We start from the raw sequence: 13783 nt of genomic DNA on the forward strand, positions 1-13783 counted from the left end.
GTTGAGGTCTACTCTACCCAGAATCACAAGCAGCTGGTTCATGTCTCTTTAATGAGATTAAAGGCTCCTGTGTATGTTTTGGGAGTGAGTAAAGATAGCACAGTCCTCAGTATTGCCCCTCTTCAGGGCTTCAGCCCTTTCAGGCATCTTCTAGGAGGGTGGAGAGGGTCCCACATGGAGAACTGCAGTTGAACCAGGGCTGAATCCTGGTGCCAAGTAATACCCAGTTTTCCTCTTGAAACTACTTATGGGATGTCCCCATAACTAGAAGCCAGCCCCACGGGAGGGACCTGGGACATAGGCTCTGGGGGCAGTGCACAAGGGGAATGGTCCTCCAGGTCTGGTTGGGTGGCACTAGCCCTCAGCTCCTTGACTAGCTCACCTTCGCTGGAGTCAGGACAAGGGCAGAGCTCAATCCCTGAGTCACCAGTCAGGTGTCGATAGCGGCAGGAAGGGGGTGTGTGGACTGGGCTCACTCCTGCCCTGGGCTCACCCTCCTGAGGAGGGAGAGCACTCTGGTTGGAGGAAACACCTTCTACACTTGTCCCCTCCGACTGGGCAGAGCAGCTGGATTCGGAAGAACAGCGGGTGCATTCATTGGAAGTAGTCAAAGGGTGACCAGGGGCCATAGTGTAAGGAGGTGGTGGTGTGCCTGGGTGGTGAACCACATCCTCATAGGCTGGGGGTTTGAAGGCGCTGAGGAGGCCTGCGGGAGAGAGAACAGCATGGATGACTGAAGGACCTGAGCTAGAACAGCCATCTCTCCTTTTAGGGGAAAATGCTCTGAAATGTCTGCCAGTAGAAGTGCGGTTGAGGGTCCTGGCTTGGGAGGGGCTACTGGTTCTGCACCCAAGAGCCAAGTCACTCACGAAGGTCAAGCAGTGAACCAGTTGGAACAGGGCCAGCCCCGTGGCACGCCCCATGGTAAGCCAACAAGTTGATTTCACGCTGCCGCTGTTGCTGTTGCAGCCTGAGTTTAGCTCTTCGGTGGCGGAAGGCACAACAACAGCTAAAGAGGATGAGGACAGTCCAAAGCAGCCAGAACCCTGCAGGAGGCAAAGAGGGCTCAACTCAGATTACCACCCCAGCCCCCAGCCCCCATGCAGAGAAGGGTCTTTGGTAGCTGAATTCAGAAATCGAAGGGAGGATGGGCAGGGAACCTGAGATGGATCCCTTAGAAGACTCACACCAGAGTTCATAGTAGTAGGTGCAGCAGCCAGTCTCCCCACAGCAATGGCCACTCTCACAGAGGTAGGGCTGGGTATTCACTCCTGGGCACAGCTCTCGAAGCTGGAGGCAAGGAGGCACTAAGAACTAGGGGATTCTATCCAAGGCCCTGTCCACCCCCACCTCCTGCACGCACATACACAATCCCACCCACGAGCCAACCTAGCTTAGAAGGATGGCATGGGGATGCTAAAATGAGTGTCTGTATGTAGGGTTGTCAGTATGGAAGATTTAGAATAGCCAGAAACTAGTGTAGAAAGTAGAGTATAAATACACAAAGGTGACTTCAGTTCTTTTAACCCAAGACTTTTCTCACATAAGCCTAGCCCCAAGGGTGGTTTTTGGTAAGGTAATGTTTTAGGAGAAACAAAACATAGTCCTGACGATGTGTAGGAATTTAAGACCATTTCCAAAGCTAAAAAGCTTTTAACATCTCCCACCCAGAAGATCTGCCTCCCACACTCCCGGGACAGATTTTTTTTTTCCACCCCTGGGTCTCAAGCTCCCTAGGGTAGAGGAGGAGCAGTGTGAGACCCAGAGCAGTGCTCCCAACCAGATGGGATTGCTGTGGATGATAAAGGATGGCATCCAGGGCGCGAGTCTGGGTTCCAGCTCGTCTCCAAATTGCTCCCTCAAGAGAAGATGCTGCCGGACTCTGCTGTGACAATAGGCACATAGAAAAACATCACAAATAACTGCGGCAAGACACAGGGAGCCTCCCTGGGGTTTTCACTACGCCTCTGGTAACTGGAGAGCCACTGCGGGCTTGCACTGCAACCACGAGATGGGGTCTAAGAGGCTGCAGGTAAAGTCAACCGTGTCTACGTAAGAAGTTTAGACAAAGAGTAGAATGGTCATGTTGGGGAACTTCATAGTACCTTTGGCTCCATGAACTCCTCCCCCACCCCGGACAGGAAGTGACAGGAAAGGGGAAAGAGAAATAAATGGCTGTCGTGAGATAAGCTTTTAGAGGTGCTGGGATACCTGCTGTTGCGGAGCCTGAAGTGCCCCCCAGGCCTCTTCGCTGCTGTTCCTGCTGCTGGCCCGAGCCATGCCTCCACCTACAGACCCCTGAAGACCACAGCCTTCTCCACCGCCAGCTGCCCCACTCCTGCCACCTCTGCCACCACTTCCATGGTCCCTGCCCGGCCCATTGCCATCGCTGCCACCATCACTCTCCGGCCAGAGCTCCCGGCCCGGGAGAGCTCCTCCAGAGGACACAGTTGCCCGGTCCAGCCAATCAGAATCGTTAACTAACAGTTCAGCCAATAGGAGCCGGTCACAGGTTTCTTCCTCTGCCCAATACGCTGCGGCGCCTGTGCCGCTCTCCAGACAACAAGCACACAGACAAAGACAGTGGAAAGGCTCGACCGAATGCCTGATTGACAGCAACAATAGCCAGTACGAACAACAGAATAAGCTTTGACATATCAGCCAATAAACGGCCGTCCAGGAGCACAAATTTTTTCGCCGATTGGCTGAGTGACTTCACACGCGCAGGTTCATAGTCGGCCGACTTCCCACTCGAGCAATTCTACACGAGCTGAGGCACCGCAGGAAATTTAATAGGGTGGGGGTAGACAGTGGGAATGCGGCGTGGGAGAGGCCTTAGGTGGCCAGGAGTGGGGACCCTGGACCCTCGGGTCCTCCCAGCCGTAGTTGCAGGTTGATGCGGTAGCACTGTAGGCTGCAAAGGGCCTGGCCGGTGCGGGAGCAGGCGTAACGGCGCGGGTGGGGGCAGCCGGGGACAGAGCAGCGTGGAGCGGGGCCCGACGGGGCAGGCCGCTGTGCCACCGCCGCGGGTGTGGGAACGCCGGGAGGAAAAGACAAGGTGGAGCCCTGTGCCCCGCTGCTGTAGCGCACCATGGGTGCAGGAGCCGGGGCAGCGGCGCGGCCTCCGCGCCGCTCACCCCGTGCCGCCCCGCGCCCTCCTCGCCCGCTAGGAGCAGCTGTCTTTGTGAGGCGCTCAATTGTCTGATTCTTATGCTCCTCGGCCCGCCTCGCCGCCTGCAGCCGCCGCTTCCGCGCACGCTCCTCACGCTTCAGCAGCATCTCTTCCGTGAGGGCAGGGGCTGGGCAGCCCCCAGCCACCGGCAGAGGCAGAGTCGGTGACGGCTGACTCCGAGCCTTCTGGAGCAGGGCTCGCTGGGGAAAGATAGAGAGGATGTCTGAGAACCAAATGGCAGAGATCCCCAAGTTGAGGGATGAGAAAGATGGGAAATGGAAGGTGGAGTCTTGGCAATCATCGTTTTGGGGGTCACTCCCCTCACCCATTTTCATTTGTTTTTGTTTCGAGAAGGTTTCACTATGTAACTCTGGCTGCCCTGTAGACTCACTATGTAGACCAGGACAGCCTTGAACTCACACGCTTGCCTTTGTCTCCCAGGTGCCACTATCCCCATCTTTGGGGACCTTTAATGACACACTTGCTCGTCCCAGGGCTTCTGACTCTCAGCTTCAAAGGAGAAAACAATTGTACCTTGCCTGCCCCATGTACCCAAACTGTAGCATCCTTGTGTAGGTTTTGTTGTTCTTTTAAATATCTCAGTAGAGAACATCAACTTGGATTTGGCTCAAACCAAAAAGAATTACCCTGGATTTCTTTTTTTTCTCCCTCCAAGTAGCTACTTCCAAGAGACATCCAGGATTCAGTGGGGGTTTCTTGGTTCTGTTACTGCTTTCTTCTTGACTTCTTTCTTCTCTCTTCAGGAGAGCTAGCACCAGCTCTCCTATTCTCCGCACTCCATGCCCCTCTACCAATTTATTGAGACAGGATATCTATATGTATGTTTTGGCTGGCTCAGAACTTATAACCATCCTATCTTTCAAGTTCTGGGACAACAGGACAGCCTACACTTCAGCAGCTTCCTACAGAAATCCCTTACCCTCTACTAAACTTCACTCCACTCAACTGCCAAAGTAATTATGTCAGTTATGTCACTTGTCAGCATATGACACACTGGTGACTTAGCCACATTCTCCTGGGTCTCTGTGCCTACAGGCTCTATATCAACTGTCCTCTTTGACTGAGAAGCTCTTCTGGTATCGGAAATGCCATCTCTTCAAAGGCATTCTGGATTGGAAAGATCACTCAGCAGAACACTGGCTGCTGTTGCAGAGGACTCTAGTTCAGTTCCCTGCACCTACATGGCAGCTCACAACTGTCTGTAAATCTAGCTCCAGGAGTTCTGATGACCTCTGGCTTCCATGAGCAACAAACACACACTCATACACATAAAATCAAAATAAATAAAATTTATCTTTAAAACAAAAGAGAATAATGAGCCATTCCCTACAACTGCCCTGATGTTTCTGTCTTGCCAGTTTCTACTTCAGCATTCCTATTGTCTAGGAATGGTTTTAAAAAGTTACTTAGGAGCTGTGTGTGGTGGCTCACACCTTTAATTCCAGCACTTTCAGGTAGAGGCAAGCAGATCTCTGTGTGTTTCTGGCCAGTCAGGGCTACATACTAAGATCACAATTAAAAAAGGAAAGAAAAAATCATTTACCATAGATATCCGCCTCTTATCGTTCCTGTTCCTCTTATTACCTAAGAAACAGCAAGTTGTCCGTATGTGTTTGTTAAATGAATACAGACGGAACTAACTTACTTGTCTTGCAGTAAGCAGCCGCTCATTGATCTCCTTCTTGAGGTCTCCGTTGTCATCTAGCTCTCCCTTCTCCAAGGCATCTAACCATCTCTGTTCCTCCTCTTCCTCCTGGCCCTCCAGATCCCCTGGTAGGTCCCGAAGTGGGGAGGGGGACAGATTACTGTCTTCATCTGGGTAGGAAGGTTGAAATAGAACATTAATTTAGCAAAGTTGGTCCCAGGACACTGAAAATTCTCAGACCCCACCCCTTTCCTTTTGCTGGTTATAAATGAGCAACCCAGCTCCTCCACCTCCAGGGTCTTCTCACCCAGCCAGGCTCGGTACTGCTCCAGAGGCACGCCTTCCATAGGTTCCTCTTCATTATCCACTACCATCAGGGGAGAAGGTGATCGAGGCCCCTCCGGGATCACAGTGAAAGTAGGGACACTGCAGAGAAGAAACGCTACTCTACAGTGAACAAGCGGCTCTCTCCTACTCGGGGAGCTTACGTACAGGTTTTCCAACCTGCTTGGATTCTTGCTGCCTTAACTTGAACCCTAAAGCCAAAGTTCATTTTCTATTTTCCAAAAAGCCTAGCCTACCCGCTGCTGAATTTTCCCGAGTTAAATTCTTGATCTCACCTCTTGGTGCCCAGGACCTGTCCACCCAGCTTGATTTTAAGTTTAAGTTGGGGCTTCGCAGGAGCCTGCAGCGTCGGTCCGGCCTCCTCTTCCTGATGATGCTTTTTCTTGTGTTTCTTTTTATGTTTCTTGTGTTTTTTCTTGTGTACTCCGTGGCCGTGGGCACCTGCCAGGCTCAACTCCAGCGTTTCCCCTGCAGAAGGAGAGCCTGTCAGAGGTGTTCCATCAAATAGTGGCAGGGGAAGATCTGACTAAACTAACAATTCAACTGAGTCCAACTCTTCCCACGTTATTAGCTGTTACCATAACAACAGCACCGCCTCGCTCCTTCCCACCTGTGGCGGGTTGACCTGGCTCCACCGAGTGAGAGTGACTCCTTTTTAAAGATCACCTAAGTTAGAGCCACCCGCGCTTACCTGGCTCGGGGGGCTCCATAGCCCCAGACGTGCTCCCGCGCCGCCACAGCTTGCTCATGGGGTCCTGCAAAGGGAGAGGACTGGAAACGGTCGGGACACAAGCCGACATGCCTTTTCCGCCCCGCGGAAGAACGGAATCCAGCAAAATAACCGGCTACTTCCGGTGCCTGGCAACCATGTTTGTGCGTGGTACGCTTTACAGCCAAAAATACCCCGGTAAGAAACAAGGTCCGTTCGAAATAAAAGTTCCGGCACCTTCCAGTTCTAGGCCATCCTTAATGCCATCTTGCTCTCAAAATGAAAGTTCAAATCTTCTAGGAGGCCACAAAAAATAGTAAGGCTTTCCCTAACTTGGGCTCCCTCTACTAAGATTCCAGACCTGTTCAGTCTGCCTCTCTCTGTGTCGCCGACTGTCTCTGTCTCTCTGTCTCTTCTCTTTGTTGGTCTGTGTCTCTCCTCCCTGCCCTCCCGCCCCCCCCCCCTTCTGTCTCTAACCCCCTCCGCACGTCCCCATTCTCATTGGTAGGCAATTGGTAAACATTATTGTAAACACTAAGCTTCTCAACCAAGAAAAGTTGTGAAATAATAAGATTGACACAGAGTTTGGGTTCCAGAGAACAGTAACATTTAAAGAATACAAGCATCCCTCTAATGCAACATCTAAATAAATTTGCTACACCCCTGTACTGTGAAGTTAGGAAACTGGTTAACTTTAACAAAACCTGACCTAGGAAGGTAGGAAACCGGTGAAAGAAATTGCTAATGTGTGGTTGGGAAACAGGTAGGTGGGGACCTTTATTTTGTTTCGTTTTTGTTGTTTGAGAAGGGGCCTCACTACGTACCCAGGTTGGCTTGATCCTCTTTATGTAAGCCAGACTGGTGACAAATTCATGAACTTTCTACTTCAGCCTTCCTAGTGCTTCGATTACAAACATTAATAACCAAGCTTTGCTGGCATTTTTCACAAATCCTTTCCCTCTTTGAATTTTTAATAAAATTTGTAAATGTTTTTCTTTTAACTAATGTATACATACTTTTAAAAAAACCACACAGAGTTGAATGTGCCAATAAATAAGGGAAAAACCTCTAAAAAATGTGATTCAGGGATGGAGAGATGGCTTCCGTAGTTAAGAATGCATACAACTCTTGCCCAGGACCCAAGTTCACTTTCCACCACCCACATCGGGCAGCTCACTGCTGCTTGTAACTCCATCTCTAAAGAAATCTGATAGCTCCGGTCTATGCCGGCACCTGCACTCAAGTGTACATAGGCAGGCACAGACACACACCTGCATATAATTTTTTTAAATTCTCTGAATGGGGCTAGAGAGATGGCTCATCAGGTAAGAGCACTTGCTGCCCTTTCAGAGGACCCTAGTTTGGGTGTCGGTATCCACATAGCTTCTCCCAATCATCGGTGCCTCCAGTTTCAGATCTGAATGCTTCTACCTCCCCAGGTCCTCTGCAAGGGCAGCAAATCTTAACAGCTGAGCCACCTCTCCAGCCCCGATTCCCTCAATTCTATTGTTTGTTTGTTTATCACTCATTCAGTCAGTCACTCATTTTTGAAACAGGGCTTCTCTGTGTAGCCCTGGCTGTTTATTTGCTTGTTTGTTTGGCAGGGTTTCTCCATGTAACCTAGGATGACTTTGGAGCTCACTTTTTAAACCAGGCTGGCCTCAAACTCATAGATTCGCTTGCCTCTGCCTCCCAAGAACTGAGATTAAAGGTATGTACCACCACACCCAGCTTCTCGGATTCCTTTCATTTAAGATATACTTATTTAAAATGTATTCAGCATTTGACCTGCATGTAAGCCAGCAGGCCAGGAGAAGGCACTAGATCTCACAGGTAGTTATGAACCACCATGTGGTTGCTGGGATTTGAACTCAGGACCTCTGGAAGAGTAGACAGTGCTATTAACTCTCTCCAGCCCACTTGATTCTATTTTTTTTTTTTTTTTCTTTTTGGTTCTTTTTTTCGGAGCTGGGGACCAAACCCAGGGCCTTGCGCTTCCTAGGCAAGCGCTCTACCACTGAGCTAAATCCCCAACCCCCTTGATTCTATTTTTAAAAGTATGTACTAGTATCTGCTTAGAAAAGATTGAGGAATGTACAGTATGCTACTTCCTAATGATTGTCTTTAGAATTTAGAGTGAAGCATATTTTACTATTTAGATTTGAACTCACTTTGTAGACCAGTCTGGCCTCAAACTCAGAGATCCACTGATCTCTGCTTCCCAAGTGCTGGGATTAAAGGTTTGCACCACCACACCTGGCCTTTTTTATTTATATTGTTTAGACAGCATCTTATTCATGCTAGGCTGCCCTTGACCTTGCAGTATAGCTGAAAATGACCTTGAATTCCTGACTCTCCTCAGCACAGCAATTACAGATATGCACCATCATACCCCTTCCCATGCTGTGCTGAGGAGCGAGCCCAGGGCTTCACGCGTGCTAGACAAGCACTCTACCTACCAACAGTCATAGCCCATTTGTAATTTTGTTTTTCTTGAAGTTTATTGAGTACACCAGGGACAGTGGGCTGGGTGTAGCAAGAGTAATGCCTGAATTTTGGAAAACTAACTTAGGGAGCCCTTTCTAGAATTGGGGTGTTTAGCTGCATGACTATTCTGCAGGGAAAGTTTTGTTAAGGAAACTGAGACTTTGAGAGACAAAGTGCTTTGGTCAGAAACACACAGGCAGGGATTAGCAGTGTAGGTGTCAGACAGAGGCTTCCTGACTGTAGCCTGGGCTGTTTCCTCTGTATCCTGATGTCCAGCAGGGAGGAAGTAAAATGAAAATTAGCTTTTTTTTTTTTTTTTTTTTTTTTGGTTTGTAACTTTGCCTTGTTTAGTGTGGTGGAAATATACAGACGAGGACTATACAAGAGGAATTTTACCTTCTGAAGGAATTCTCAAACCTTGTTTTAAAATTTCATGAAAAAAAATTGTTATGGGGCTGGGGATTTAGCTCAGTGGTAGAGCGCTTACCTAGGAAGCGCAAGGCCCTGGGTTCGGTCCCCAGCTCCGGAAAAAAAAAAAAAAAAAAAAAAAGAAAAAAAAATTGTTATAATGTTTGGATAGGAACGGCCCCAAAAGACTCATATATTTGAATACTCAGTTACTGGAGTGGAACTTTTTGAAGAAGAACTATGAAGTGCAGCCTTGTTGGAGGAAGTGTGTCATGGTGCGTGGCTTTCGAAGTTTCAAACACCCGCGCTAAGACCAGGCTCTTCCTCTGACTGCAAACGAGAATGTAGAAATCTCAGTTACTTCTCCAGCAGTGCCTGCCTGTTTGCCAAGTCGATTCCAGCCATGATGACAAACTAAGTGGACTGAACCTCTGAGACTGTAAGCGAGCCCAAACTAAATACTTTCTTTAATAAGGTTTGCCTCGGGGGCATGAGAGGTGGCTCAGCGGCTAAGAGCACTGGCTGCTCTTCCAGAGGTCCTGAGTTCAATTCCCAGCAACCACATGGTGGCTCACAACCATCTGTAATGGGATCTGATGCCCTCTTCTGGTGTGTCTGAAGACAGCTATAGTGTATTTATATAAATATATATATATATATATCTTTAAAAAAAATAGTTGCCTTGGACATGATGTCTCTTCATAACGATAGAACAGTGACTAAGACATAGAAAATAGTTCAAGAACAGTAAAAAGGGGGGCTGGGGATTTAGCTCAGTGGTAGAGCGCTTGCCTAGGAAGCGCAAGGCCCTGGGTTCGGTCCCCAGCTCCGAAAAAAAAAAAAAGAACAGTAAAAAGAACTATCTTATCTAGTCCGGCCGGGAGCAGTGGAACAGTGGTTGTAGTTCCAGCACTAAGACATAGAACTATCTAGTCTAGTCTGGCCGGGAGCAGTGGAACAGTGGTTGTAGTTCCAGCACTAAGACATAGAACTATCTAGTCTAGTCCGGCCGGGAGCAGTGGAACAGTGGTTGTACTTCCAGCACTTGGAAGGCATGACAAGAAGATCACCGAACCCAGCCTGGGATTTATTGAGACACTGTCTTTAAAAAAAAAAAAAAAAAAAAGAACAGGCTAGGGGTTTGGATAGTTGGCTCAATGAATTAAAAGCAATGAATTGCTCTTTCAGAGGATCAGAGTTGGAATCTCAGCACCCACAGGGAGACTCATAGTCATCTGTAGTTCTAGGGGATCTGATACTCTATTCGGACATTTTCAAATGATGATCTATTTTTAAAAACATTTTATTAGCTTTTGGGGAATTTTACACAATGTATTTTGATCATGATCACCCTTAAATCCTAAATTCTCCCCTTAATTTTTACTACTTCCTTATATCCCCCTCAACATTGTGCCCTCTTTTTTTATTTTATTTTATTGGTTCTTTTTTTTTCGGAGCTGGGGTCCGAACCCAGGGCCTTGCGCTTCCTAGGCAAGCGCTCTACCACTGAGCTAAATCCCCAACCCTTTCCCTCTTTTTTAAAAAAGATGTATTGTATATTATGTAGTGTTCTGCCTGCATATATACCTGCAGGCCAGAAGAGGGCGCCAGACCTCATTACAGATGGTTGTGAGCCACCAGGTAGTTGCTGGGAATTGAATTTAGGACCTCTGGAGCAGTCAGCAGTGCTCTCAACCTCCGAGCCTTCCCTTCAGCTCCTCTTTTTTTTTTTTTTTTTTTTTTTTTTAAATGCATATAACCCATCCACTTCAATTTTCACTTTTTATCAACTTCTAGAAGCAGGGCTATCCACCAGAAGAGTGGCAAACCTACTAGAGCCTTAAAGAAAATGGATTCTCTCCCTCAGAAGCCATCAACCCCTCAGTTACGGTTGGAGGTTCACGAGCCCCTCCCACGCCACACCAGAGTGTGCATTGGCTTGATCTCGTCCAGGCCACTACAGCTCTCATGAGTCCGTGAATGCAGACAGTGGTGGATAAGGTCACTCCAGTCCTCCATGACATTTGTCTCTTACGTCCTTTTGCACCTCTTCTGTGATGGTCCTCGGGCCGTGAGGAGGAGCTGGTATAGATGAAGATGATATGTATTTATTACTGCATTTACGTCATGCATTAGTTAGCGTACTGCTGTAAAGAAGAACCCAGAGTGGAGGATGACTTTGAACTCCTGATCCCACAGCCTCTACTTCCAAAGTGCTGGAATTACTAGTGTATGTCAACGTGTATGGTTTGTATTTATTTCTGCATATATTTACTTACATCAGTTTAGATTCTCGGTTCGAGCAATGGGTTTTCAATTTTATTATAAGGGCTGGAAGGATGGCTCAGTGGTCAAGAGTACTTCCAGAGGACGTGGGTTCAATTCCCAGCACTTACATGGCACATACCTCACAACTGTCTGTAACTCCAGGTCTAGGGAGTCCACCACCCTCACACAGACATACGTGCAGGCAGAACACCAGTGTACATAAAATTAAAAATAAAGAAATTATAATAATAAATAATATCTTTTTATTACAAGACAAGTGTGCTGGCACAGGTCCTTAAGCCCGAGACTCTTGAAGCAGAGGCACTAGGGTCCTGGTCTACATAGTAAGTTACAGGACTACATCTAGGGACCCTGTCTCAAAACGAAAACAACAAAAAATTATTTATTTTTTATTTTGGGGTGGAGATGTGCCATGGTGCATGGGATGAATAGTTTTTTTTTTTGTCAAATCTACATAAGCTAGAAAAGAGGGAACCTCGGTTGAGAATATGTCACCATAAGACCCAGCTGTAAGGCATTTTCTTAATCAGTGATTGATGCTGGAGGGCCAGCTCATTTTGGGCGGTGCCAGCCCTGGGCTGGCGGCCCTGGGTTCTGTAAGAAAGCGGGCTGAGCAAGCCACGAGGAACAAGCCAGTAAACATCATCATCTCTCCTCGGCTTCTGCATCAGCTCCCTCCTGCAGGTTCTGGCCTGTGTGAGTTCCAGTCCCGCCTTCCTTCAGTGATAAGCAGCAATGTGGCAGTGAAAGCAGGAACACATGGCTGACGCTGTGCCAAGGCCACATGGAAGCTATGCCAAGGAACTGCCGATGAGGCTTTGCTGCCACCGGCACCACCCTCCCTCCTCAGGGGCTGCACTTGCAGTGGATTTATCTTGAATTCTGACTGGGGCTTGTCTGTACTCCAAGATTCAAAGTCCAGTTAGGAGCACTCCAGTTTCTCCTGGTCTATGAAGACTTACATGGGATGAACAGAGCAGACAAATGTTTTCAGCTGCCTTAAAGGAGCTACAGCTCCTGCTACCAGCACACACTTGCAAAAATAGGAAGGTGACCGAGTCCTCTGTGACTCACAGCCCCTTCTCCAAATAATGGGAAACACTTGAAAAGAGAGGTGTGCACTAAACCAGTGGTATGCTGGTAAATGTTTAACAAAAGCTACCAAGCGTGTGGGGTGGGGGTGGGTAGGGGGATCAGCTCTAATCTGGAAGGTCCACCTATTCTGTTATGTAAATACTCTCACTGAGGCCCCTCCAAACCGGAAGGTCACTAAACACACAACTGGGATCAGATAAGCAAATCTCATACCAGAATGCAACATTTCTTTCTTTCTTTCCTTCTTTCTTTCTTTCTTTTTTTTCCCCCCAGATCTGAGGACTGAACCCAGGGCCTTGCACTTGCTAGGCAAGCCTCTACCACTGAGCTAAATCCCCAACCCCAGAATGTAACATTTCTACAGATGCCAGAGAACTAATCTTAGTGAAAATGACCAGGAAGTACTGAGCGTTCGGCATTTATCATCTCTGCTTTAATTTTGAAAATAAAATTTAAAACACACATATTTCTTTTATCTTCAATTATTTACGTGTGGTATGTGGGTATGTGCACCTGCAGGCCAGTGCCCGGAAGTCAGAAGCACAGGATCCTCTGGAGCTGGCCTTGTAGGTGGTGGTGATGCTGCTGCTGAAGGCACTGAGAACTGAACTCAGGTCCTGTGGAAGAACAGCAAGTGCTCCTAACTTAGGCGCCATTTGTCCAGCCCTCCTCACAGCATTTTTCCTCTTAGCTGGACTTTCTTTTAGGTGGCACATGCCTTTAACCTCAGCACTCTGGAGGCAGAGGCAAGTGGATCTCTGAGTTCGAGGCCAGGCTGGTCTGCAGAGGGAGTAGTTCCTGGACTCCCTTTGTTCCCTTTGTAGCCAGGGCTTCGCAGAGAAACCTTGTCTCTCAGGGACACAAAAGTTACTTTTACATTTTTTCCTGTGTGTGTGTGTGTGTGTGTGTGTGTGTGTGAGAGAGAGAGAGAGAGAGAGAGAGAGAGAGAGAGAGAGAGAGAGGCAGAGAGAGAGAGAGAGAGAGAGAGAGAGAGAGAGAGAGAGAGAGAGAGAACAGACCATAGAGTGTTTGTGGAAGTCAGAGAACAACTTGTAGGGTTGATCTCTCATTCCATTGTTCCATCACATGATCCCCCTTGGGATCAAACTCAGGTCCTCAAGCACTTTTCCAGCTGAGACATCTTACTGGCTTAAATGCTGTGTCAAATAAAATTTTAATTTAAAAACCAATGCACCAATATCCTGACCTTATATTCCCCCCCCCTTGTTGAGTCACATGGGCTGGCTTCACTGGTCCCAGGAACAACTCCAGCCCCAGGAGCAGCTCCTCCATCAGTTTTGCACAAAAAGCCACCAAGCTGCAACTTCTAAGACTTTACTGTTTGCCTGTGTCATTCCTTTCCATAGGCCTTCACAGTAAGGCATACACGATCTCAGAATCTGAGCTCAACTTTCTCTCTCAGAGTCTGTTTCTTTAGGTCTTGCCTGGGTCTTAGAGGTGTTCTCGAACCCTACTCGAAGCCCTTGTGTCCTGCCTTATACAGATGCTGAGAGCAGGCGCTTAGATTCAGAGCGTGTTACACATTCCAGGTCAAATTTCATCTGGAAAAATGAGTTCTGTGCTTAAAAACAAACACACTGAACATGAGCTG

The 13783-nt window shown here is 47.9% G+C and overlaps 2 protein-coding genes across 7 annotated transcripts; both read right to left on the reverse strand.

Annotated features, from left to right (window-relative positions):
* Nucleotides 1-32: 32 nt before the first annotated feature.
* Wbp1 (WW domain binding protein 1) lies at nt 33-2432 on the reverse strand. 5 transcript variants are annotated; one of them, XM_006236713.5, is made up of 5 exons: nt 2212-2429; nt 1781-1882; nt 1188-1290; nt 870-1046; nt 33-706 (listed from the first exon to the last, which is right to left on the reverse strand). In XM_006236713.5, exons 1-5 carry the CDS (start codon nt 2278-2280, stop codon nt 246-248), a joined length of 912 nt encoding a protein of 303 aa, XP_006236775.1. In that variant the 5' UTR covers nt 2281-2429; the 3' UTR covers nt 33-245. The 5 variants fall into 5 exon arrangements, with proteins under 5 accessions (XP_006236775.1, XP_006236774.1, NP_001100070.1 ...); XM_006236712.5 differs by having other exon boundaries at nt 1781-1885; NM_001106600.1 differs by lacking the exon at nt 1781-1882 and having other exon boundaries at nt 2212-2432.
* A 147-nt stretch (nt 2433-2579) lies between these two features.
* On the reverse strand, nt 2580-6083 carry Ino80b (INO80 complex subunit B). 2 transcript variants are annotated; one of them, XM_063286523.1, is made up of 5 exons: nt 5875-6083; nt 5459-5666; nt 5146-5264; nt 4839-5008; nt 2580-3372 (listed from the first exon to the last, which is right to left on the reverse strand). In XM_063286523.1, the coding sequence occupies exons 1-5, from the start codon at nt 5981-5983 to the stop codon at nt 2836-2838; spliced, it is 1143 nt and encodes a 380-aa protein (XP_063142593.1). In that variant the 5' UTR covers nt 5984-6083; the 3' UTR covers nt 2580-2835. The 2 variants fall into 2 exon arrangements, with proteins under 2 accessions (XP_063142593.1, NP_001041698.1); NM_001048233.1 differs by having other exon boundaries at nt 2772-3372; nt 5459-5651; nt 5875-5934.
* Between the last annotated feature and the right edge of the window lie 7700 nt (nt 6084-13783).

Source organism: Rattus norvegicus, chromosome 4 (genome assembly GCF_036323735.1).
Source record: "Rattus norvegicus strain BN/NHsdMcwi chromosome 4, GRCr8, whole genome shotgun sequence".
Lineage (NCBI taxonomy): Eukaryota > Metazoa > Chordata > Mammalia > Rodentia > Muridae > Rattus > Rattus norvegicus.